This window comes from Notolabrus celidotus, chromosome 14 (assembly GCF_009762535.1).
Source record: "Notolabrus celidotus isolate fNotCel1 chromosome 14, fNotCel1.pri, whole genome shotgun sequence".
Taxonomy (NCBI): Eukaryota; Metazoa; Chordata; class Actinopteri; order Labriformes; family Labridae; genus Notolabrus; species Notolabrus celidotus.
This window is the reverse complement of record NC_048285.1, coordinates 21,963,964-21,973,873: the sequence shown is the minus strand read 5'-3', so window position 1 is coordinate 21,973,873 and position 9,910 is coordinate 21,963,964. Positions and strand designations below refer to the sequence as shown.

The 9,910-nt window shown below is 39.3% G+C and overlaps 1 protein-coding gene across 3 annotated transcripts; it reads right to left on the bottom strand.

Annotated features, from left to right (window-relative positions):
- c14h19orf47 (chromosome 14 C19orf47 homolog) lies at positions 1-8,050 on the bottom strand. 3 transcript variants are annotated; one of them, XM_034700674.1, is made up of 8 exons: positions 7,962-8,050; positions 6,991-7,078; positions 6,215-6,329; positions 5,903-5,984; positions 3,419-3,541; positions 3,148-3,297; positions 2,066-2,139; positions 1-1,973 (listed from the first exon to the last, which is right to left on the bottom strand). In XM_034700674.1, the coding sequence occupies exons 1-8, from the start codon at positions 7,978-7,980 to the stop codon at positions 1,437-1,439; spliced, it is 1,188 nt and encodes a 395-aa protein (XP_034556565.1). In that variant the 5' UTR covers positions 7,981-8,050; the 3' UTR covers positions 1-1,436. The 3 variants fall into 3 exon arrangements, with proteins under 3 accessions (XP_034556565.1, XP_034556566.1, XP_034556567.1); XM_034700675.1 differs by having other exon boundaries at positions 3,223-3,297; positions 7,962-8,049; XM_034700676.1 differs by lacking the exon at positions 7,962-8,050 and adding an exon at positions 7,850-7,956.
- Positions 8,051-9,910: the final 1,860 nt, after the last annotated feature.

Below are 9,910 nucleotides of genomic sequence, written 5' to 3'. Positions count from 1 at the left end.
GATGTTTGGACCCTTTATCTTTTAATTTTCTTCAAAGCACACTTTTTCCAAACATTTTTTTCTTTAAAAATTCATGACATTTCCTGGTGGGTTTTTCACTATTTTTTTCTTGAAAACAATAAAAATTCCATATTGTGGATTTAAACACTCACTTATTTACAGTGTAATAAAATTCTGGTGTGAAATCTGAAAGACCAAAACAGTACACAGGTGTTAATGACCCACTCAGGGCGGAGGTGAACTACCTACTGAGACCTCTGACACCAGGCCTGATGGCATCTCTGAGTTGCTTTACAGGAATACATGACACAAGAACATCCACATAGAAAAATATGCAACAGAAAAGGTTCTGTGCTGTTCCAAACCAAGTCTAACAAATCTAAACATTGCATTTCAAAATAAACAATTTTCTCGTGATCCAGCCTTCAAGTAGGTGGTTGTAGAAAATGTTCAGTGTTATGGTACAAAAGCTGACATGCACGTCTTGAAGTTAGAGGTGTGAACTTCTGCTCCACAAAGCGCAGAAGAAGATGAGGTGCAGTGCTTTGCTGTGACACTTGAGTGTTCAGAGGTTGTTCTGTGTGACTATTTTAATGTCTTTTTAAATACTGAAATAAAGAAGGCTTTCCTCTTCACCTTTACATATTTCCTACTTTTTAAACATGATAGAAGAGGTAATTATGAAGTGGTGAAGCTAATAAGTAAGAGGATTTGATAATTGCCCCATGTCTGTTTTTTTTTTGTTTTTTTTGCACTTGAATAAACTTAAATTGCCTAAAGTGTGAATTACAAACTTTAATTCATGGTTTGTTCACTCTTTCCTACTTTGTATAATAGCTGTTGTACAGCTCAATCTGTGAGATTGGTAAAAGTCCATCTTATTTAGCATTAAAATTAGCTTTCTTGCAAAAGGACCAAATATTTCATCTTATTAGGAACATTTTTATCCATTAATTTGTTTTAAAAGGGAATTTCAGGCAGAAGCAGCATCTTTTAAGTGTAGCCTTACAGGGTAAAAGTTAAAAACGGCAGCTTGGTTGACATCATGCTCATGCCTTAAGCTCACATTTATAGCTAAATAGATAAATGGCAGACATGACTCAGACATGAAAAACAGCTCTTGGGTCAAGCAACATAACGTACAGAACTTTGAGTTCTCAAATTAAAGGGTTGGACACTATGAAAGGTGTATTTTTTAATGGCAGCATGACTAAAGAGTATTTAAAAAAATCTACTTTTGACTAGGACTAAGCAGCATCAAGTTCCATATACTCAGGCTGAAAACAAAATGAATCTAAAAACAAATAAAATAAAATAAGAACTCTCCAATCTGCAGTCCTGCACTTAGCAAGGATAGATGCAAAAAGGTGGTGATACAAATTGTACAAAGGTAGATAGAAAGAGTCTGAGGAGTTTTTTTAAGGGGAAGGGGTTTGTTAGGTTCTCTTGCTACCCAGTCTTTTAAAAACACTAATAGCCCTGACGTCCATCTGGGCCCCACAAGCATCCCCCCCTGCAGCCGATGTGCTGCTGCTCACCTTAGGGCTCGCTATGGTCAGTCTCTCCTGAGCTCTGGGCCGGGAGCTCGTCACCCTGTTGTCCTGCGTGTCAGCAGGTGTTGGTGACACAGCTGTGCTTGGGTGTGTGGCAGGGATCTTGCCTAGTCTCTGAAGCACACTAATCTTAACAGGGGGGAGACCATTAGGAGAAGGAGATGAGGAGGAAGAAGAGGTGGGAGTGTCAGAGGGAGGTAGCTTGAATTTGCCTCCTAGGCGCCGCAGGGTAGTCGGAGCAGGTTTCGTAGCTGGCTCTTTCTTCTGGGAAGGAGGGGCTCTCTTGAGAACACCGGCATACTGGAGGACGGAGCCTTCCCCGTCACTATCGTCCTCTTCTTCCACCTCCATGTTTCCAGGCATTTTGCCCAGCCTGTGTTCTTCATTCCCTCTATCCAGGCGACTGAACACACCAGTGGGCTGCCAAACATGAAAACTGTGAGCACAGAACTCTATTTTCTGCCTGCATTCAAACCAAAACCATGTAAATAAGTTAAATTGACAGAACTCACCTTGTTAGAGCCTGTTGTTGTGTCTGCCTTTGATTCAGCTCCAAGTCTTGCGAACACAGAGGTACGTTTCACACCTTTTTAAGACGAAGAGTAACAGTGATTAGAATTTAATAGTTTTAAATGAAAGTAAGGGCCTGTGTCCACTGCTGGCATTTTTTTTGCGCTGGTAACACACAACCTCAATTCCTTCAGAGAACTTCAACACTGCTTCAGTAGTTACATTATCAAATTCATCTTGCAGCTCTTCTGTTTCCCTTGGTAGGGACTGTTAAGTTTGTCTTAAATTGCTGTTTGCTTCATATTTGGTTTTACTTGAGGACATTTTAAATGTAAAGATATCATGTACTGAGATAAGCAGCAGCTCTAGACCTGGAAATTGTACCCTTGTAAAAACTAATCTGGGTGCATGAAATTGTTGCTGTTGTTCTTGCCAACGTTGGTACTCGGGACCCTGCCCCTTCTTGATTTTGATTGGTCTGTTAGTTGTCAGTGAAGCAGGGTTACAGAAGTTGAACTAACTTCAACTAAAAGCACTGTCAGCACAGCAACATAAAAAAAACAGCTGGAGCATAGAGGGTTTTTTGGGCTCATGATGCTGAGTGCTGAAAATGCTGAACTCCTCTGGGTTCCTTTTCAACAGAAAATAGACATTGCCAGCACAAAATAAAAAGGTCAGTGGACACAGGTCCTAGATGTCACTGCTTGACTGTTGTAAGTTTGATTCTAGATGTTTTAGTGTCTCTCTGTCTGTTTTATGTACTATGAAATAACATAAGCAGTTCACTTGGTTGTTACTCTTTACAAAAGGCAGCTCCCACTGCAGAACACCTAACATGCAAAAAGGCTTTATGGTTCAGAACAATTGAGGGGATGCACAGGAAAGGGAGGTACATTTTTGTTTATGTGAGAAGTATTAGTAAAGAAAATGGGGTCAATTTGACAGGCTCTGATAATTAGCCCTGAGTTACTTCACTCAGATCTAATATGAAGGAAGAAGACAAAAATGTTTAGTAATGATGAGCCGTGGTGATCAACAGCAGTAATCGAGCGAGTTGTCAACGAGGCCACTGGGTCAGGCCTACCTTTCTCGGCCTGCTGGGCAAGGATGCGGCGTGTACGAGGCGTGGTACCTTTGGGCATGTTGATGATGTACTTGCCTTCCATCTCAGCTGTCACTCGTCTGCGCTTCACTGCATGCACACCGTTCCCCTCATCAGCTGGCTGACTTACAACTGACAAACAAAGTGGTGGGGAAAGTGGATTAAACAGAGGTAGACAAAGATGGGGCTCATGGCTCTAAGGGAACCAGAGAAAGGGGATTGATGAGGGTAAGGAACTCCTTGTGATATCTACCTGCTTTGCTGCCTTTGCCTTGCATATTGGACACCGTGACGGAGAGCCGGTTGTCAGGTCGACGTGCTGGAGTGGCTGGCGGGGAGTCATGGCTCAGAGCGTTGGCAATCATACGAGTGGCAGCTGAGAAAAGTAGAAAAAAAAGGAGGTGTTATTTATCACGTTTCCTATATAAGCTGCGGAAACACATCACGTTCTGTCCCTTAGACCAGACCAGATCACAGGACAGCTGGGCTTTAGAGCCGTCATCAGAAACGTGCAAAACCTTAACAGCCATGTCAAAATGACACACTTGCACTAGAGAACAAGTTGTTCTGGTAACATTACGTAAATGTGCTCTTATCTCCACAATGTATTATGCTCCATTGCCTGGCATAACAATGAAAATATCAAGTTGTTTAGCAGAGCTTTGGGTCACTTTAGGTTATTACTCCAACTAAATACAGGACTGAGAATCTTTTCTTATCTCCATCCAGTCCAAGAGCTTGACAACTGCCTCCTCTTTAATCCTACTTGTTTTCAACTAAAGTGAAGACTTCTGACTGTTAGTGGATATCCAATAAAACAGTTTTCTGATGGACAGGAAACATGTATTGAGTATGTAGTGGCAGAAACCACACCATGGCCAAGAGAAGTTCAATGTGATAAGGGTTGCAAAATTCCGGGAATTTCAAAGTTGGAAACTTTCCATGGGAGTTTATGGGAATAAATCAGGAATTTACTAAATTGAAGGTTGGCTCTTAATAGGGAACTTAAATATAGTCAGGGAAAATATATTTTAGCATAATCCTGACTAAAACAACCAGATTTCATACAAGTAAAGTTGAATATCTCTGCTATTCCTAAATCACATGCACATAGCACACTGCTTACTACAGGGCTATTGAGACCAAGCCCCCTACATGCACATGCACAGATGATTTCTAGAATCCTGCAGAGGCCAGGCTTGAGAAGCTTGAGGGAAGATGCTTTTTTATTTGCATGTTCAATGGGACTTTTTTGGAGGGAGAGCAGCTCTTTTATTTAACATTTTGAATGGGACGTTGTTGGGATTGCATTTTTGTAAATTTTTGAATGGGTTGGGTCAGGGGGATGAGTAATATTTAACTCAACATTCATGTGTTTGACCTTCAACAATTAAATATTTAAAACTTGATAAAATTCTACTTACAAATAACCCAGTTAATTCTCATTAATTCCCATTAATTCCCATGGAAAGTTTCGAATTTGGAATATTTCCAAAATTCGCCAGCTTAACCTCCCATGGAAATGTACCGTAAATGTTCCACCCCTTTGCATACCTAAATGTGATTCCATATGTCAACTGAGGGGCACTCCATTTGTAGCTTTTTATCCTGAAGAGCATAGTGCTACTTATTCTTCAACTACTCCCCCTTTGTAGAAGATCCATATAGCTAAATTCTACCTAAGCATAACATGCCGTGTTGTTTATAAAAAGCCATCCCCAAGGTTTCCAACATCAACACTTTTAATGCGAATTAGAAGGAGAACAATATAAGCAGTTCTCAACTGCAGTACTGTAACGCAGCTCTGCTATGGCTGACAGACGGTTATCAGTTATCAACAGCTAAATAAAATCTTAACTGTTTGCAGTAGGTTCCTCAGCAGAAGAACTCGATCCTGCACTGGAAGCAGTAAACAGTTCAGCATATAAGATAAAGTCAATCACTTGCACTTGGAGTGAAAAAAGGTAATAAAATGAGGAGATTTGGAAATATTACAGCCAAAAAGTTCTTTACTCAGATCCCTTAAGAAATCCTCAATCTTTTTAAGATGGCAGGGAAAATATCAGTGAGTGCTTTGGTTCTCTCTCTGAAGTGAAAAGGACATGAGAGCAAGCAGAGTACTAGTGGCAGAGAGAGGGCCAACAGTGTAGAAATGAAGAGTATGACAGAGATGATCAACCGGCCTGTGATAAAATCAGAGGCCCCAAAAAAAGGGACAGGGACACTTTCCTTTTTGGAAGTGAAGAAGTTGCAGCTTTTAATCTACTAGCCACATGTAAGGTGGTTCCTCTAGGTGCTTATATTTCATCCACTGAGTTTTTTTTAGAAAATTATTTTTATCCTGTAATCAGTGTGATAAATGGTGCTGACCATAATAACATGTATCAAATGAATACATATCAGACTTTTCTTAGAGGGACAAACAGACACCACATCAACCATACATGCTATAGTGTTAGCCATTTTCTCCACAGCTAACTTTCAAAGATCTAATTAAAGGCAGTTAACTGGACTCCTATGAATTATAAGATTCCATAATTTAATTACTGCAGGCATTGTGTATGACTGTACAACTGTTACATTCAACTCCTTGAAACAAACAAGTTAAAGGGAGATAGGTATTTCAAAAAATCTACATAGTTGAACACACATAATCATGCAGTCAATCTGAACAATGTATGACAGTAAACATGTTGTACTGATGTCCGAGGAAGGAGAGTACTACGCAGATACTTACGAGTATTGGCGGTTCTTCTGAGCTCAGCTTTAACGCTGGTCTGTCCTGAGGAGATGGCTTCTGTGGCCATTTTGCACATATCCTAAAAAGAGAACACAAATTAGAGATTATATAAACTCACAGTGTACGCAGAGTCACTGACCTGACCACAGCGACTTCAAAAGACATCCATTCTACATGACTGCATTCATAACAATAGAGGAGATATTCAAGCGCCAAATTATTTCTGCATGCCTGCACTCATGAAAACAGAGCATGCATCTTAAATGATATCATTACTTCAGGACATTTAAATGTTATGTTTAGTCTCACCTGTCTGTAGACTTGCTTGGCATGTTTAAGGATGGCAATGATGTCACCAATGACTGTAATGCCAAGGTCTATCATGATGTCTTTACTGAGGTCCATCAACATGTTCTTGTTAATTCTGTAGGGACAAGAAAAAACATAATTTACTGTAAGTACTTATGTTTTAAAATTAGAATTGATTACAAAAAATGACACGGACTAAAAGAAACAAAAATCAAAGGACAGTTACGGCTATAATTACCAGCAGGATCGAACAAACTCATGTAGATTTTTTTTTATCCATAAGATGTTGAATTATCAGACAGTTGTTTGATTGTACCACTTATTGTTCTCAACACCTACAAACAACGCCATAGTTTACATAAAATAGGACAGTGATCAATTTTCACATGTTCTTGAAATTAAATAAATGTATCATCCGAGTCTGGCTTGAGAACCCTTATCAGGTTTTATTTTTGTGTGTTTTTAAAGGAGATAGAAAAGAAGAACAATCTAGACCTAATTCATCCTCAATCTTACTGGTGTCATGTCTTTACATTGACTTGCAGATGTGATGATGATGTAATCATCTTACATTTTGCCTTTGAGACTAAATGCCAAAGACTGAGACCAATCAGTTAAACCGTTTGACTTACTGTGATGACACTGTTGATTGATAAAAGAGACTGTTAAAACTTAGTTACCGCATGGTGTGTGAGGGAATTTGCACTAAAACAGCACATGACTGAATGGCTAAAGTGATCTATATTAGAAAAAAAAGGAGTCATAAGACTGATTACCTGTTGTCCACAAATGAGACCGCATAAGTTACAGCAAGACCGGCTGGGATCCCAGCATCCTTAAAAAACTGGATCCACTCTGAAGTGGCTTAGCAGAAAAAGAAAAAAAAAAGATCATTAGTAATAGTTCAACATGGACAAAATATTTGAAGAACATAAGCCACTAACACCTTGACAATAAATTTTGATTTTAATTAGAAGGGCTGCAACTAATGAATGGGACTGCAGATTCTAGTGGTAGAGGGGCCTGGCATAAAACTGCCAGTGGGAGACATAAACCTGAGGAGACAGCAGCATGCTGAGGTCTAACACATGCTGACCACGGCCAGCTGGAGGTTATTTATAACACCAATTATGAAGTGTCGTATTCTTGCTGGAGTTACAGATACAGGGTGATGGGTGCACAACAGCTGCCAGAACAATGGCTCAGTCCAACATGCTGTGACTAATACTGATGAACTCATAGCTACACAGAGAGATAACTCACACGGTGGCACTTTGGTGCTTGACTAAGACACAGATGACAGCCAAACAACTTATATTAAGAATATATGACATTGGATTGAGGATTCACTCAATCGGATGAGAAATCGAATTTAAAATCAGTGCTTGTTAGCTCATGTTAGCCCAGGACGATGGGCGGCCGATTTCACCCTTTCACATCTTAAACTAGCCACCAACCCAAAGCACAGCCCCCACCTTGAAGTCGTTTTTAATCATTGGCAGTGAAATGAAAATTAAAGGGAGTAAAGCAGGTAAAAACCGTTTGTGCTAGCGTTCTATTAGCATTGTTTTAGCGGTAGCTTCAACATTGATAAAAGACGCCTTCGACTAACTTCAGCATCCATATCAAACTAACCCGAGAGAAGAAACTCTACGTTATGTTCTGACTCAATGACCCGAACACGCCCGATATAACATCACATAAAGATGTTTTTCATTGTTAGTTAGCCGGGCCTCGGTGCTCTCACCTGTTGTCACGGACGCCATGTTTACAATAAATGTGTGGTGACGTCAGACATTTCCGGAGAGGTCGCGCGGCTCTTGTGACGCAACTTCCTTCAGAAATCCTCAAAAAGTCACGAGAAGAAATATGAAGAGTGGACGCAAGAGAGCAACATAGACCGTGGGCAAACATTGACTCCACACAGCAGAAATTCATCATCAATTTTACCTTAACATAATCCAGAAGTGTGTGTTCTTTGATAAATTGTCATGTTAGCCAATTAATGATTTTTTTAACGTTTCCAGCAGATACAATGCAACAGGATTTGGAGACTTCTGGAAACCTGGTGACTGTGAGTCTGATATTCTCTCCTCTGTTTCCTCTGTGTTTTCTCCAACAAGTTCTAAAAGACTTATTTCTGCTAAGCTTCATGCTAATTTTGAAGGCTAAGACTAGTGATGGTGAGATGAAGCCTCATGAGGCTTCGAACCACTTGAGCCAATTGGTTCGAGAAAGGGTTCATTTCTGCTATGGGAATGACTAGAATTACAAAAATGTATGACCTAATAATTTCTGTACATAAATGATTATACATGTGTATGATAAAATATTTTTGAATGGATTCTGTGTGTGTAAATTTTCCCAAAATGGTAGTATCATATGATATGGCAGGTTGTGTAATTATATTTTTCTGTCACTTTAGGAAAATGGCATTGGCTTAAGCAGGCAGAGGACAGTGGGAGTGATTGTGGAACTAGGAAGCGGGCACTGAATATGCTTGTGTTATTAGGAGTTAGGAGTTATTAAATCAAACTGTTACCACAAAGGGAAATCCTCCTCTTTCTTTTTTTTTTAAAAGTTATATTTTTTAGCCCAAGACTAAAGTTAGCTGAAAGAGTTAGCTTAAGTTATGACAATACTAATAATAATAATAATAATACATTTAATTATATAGCACCTTTCAAAACACAGTTACAAAGTGCTTCACACCAATTGGGTACAAATACAGGGAGATTAAAATGGCATTAAAAGCAAGGAAAAACATTAGGTGTAGGACCTGAGCTGTTAAAAGTGCGTGAAAAATACAATGTGGTTGTGCTTAAATAACAGTGAATAAAACAATTGAGCCCTAAAACAATGAAACTGGATTCAGAATGAAACAAATTAAAAACAAATTAAAAACAAAACAAAAATTAAAATCAGCTAATTTATTCTAAAAATGCCTTTCTATAAAAGTAAGTTTTTAAGAGTGATTTAAAAGCAGGTACTGTTTGAGCCGACCTCGCTTCCTCAGGTAGGGCGTTCCATTGTTGTGTGGCCCTGACCGAAAATGACCTGTCACAAGGCGAGCTGGTGGAACTGAAAAGAGAGATGTACCTGAAGAATGTAAGCAGCGGCTGGGTTTGTAGGGTGTTAATAGATTTGTAATGTATGATGGGGCAAGTCTATGTAGAGCTTTGAAAGTAATGAGTAGAAGTTTAAAATCAATCCTATACCTAACCAGTAGCCAGTAAGATGCAAGAATGGGGGTGATATGGTCTTGTCTTTTGGTGTTGGTTAGTAGTCTGGCTGCTGAGTTTTGGATGAGCTGTAGGTGAGAAATTGATTTTTCACTGAGACCAGAAAAGTTAGCCCTATAGTGTAAAACAGCTTAAATGTAAAACCTTTTAAGACCTCACAGTGACTCATTTTAACAAACAAGCAGATTTTGGATAAATTGTTGAATTACGGAACACTAATTTTGTTGTCAAGTTTTTTGCCAGGGGGATTGCTATTTCTGGTTTGATGTATTGCATCAAAACCATAACCACAGTAACTGGGTTACATCCACACACACACACACACACACATACACACACACACACACACACACACACACACACACACACACACACACACACACACACACACACACATATATATATATATATACATAACACAAAAAGCCCCTGCTCACATTTTGTTTGCCAAGCT

Excerpts from the sequence above, each read along its gene's own strand:
- c14h19orf47 (XM_034700674.1), bottom strand. Across the intron at positions 3,542-5,902 it reads CAGAAGAACCGCCAATACTC|CTGCCACTCGTATGATTGCC; the intron begins GTAAGTATCTGC and ends TACTTTTCTCAG. Across the intron at positions 1,974-2,065 it reads CAACAACAGGCTCTAACAAG|CCCACTGGTGTGTTCAGTCG; the intron begins GTGAGTTCTGTC and ends CATGTTTGGCAG.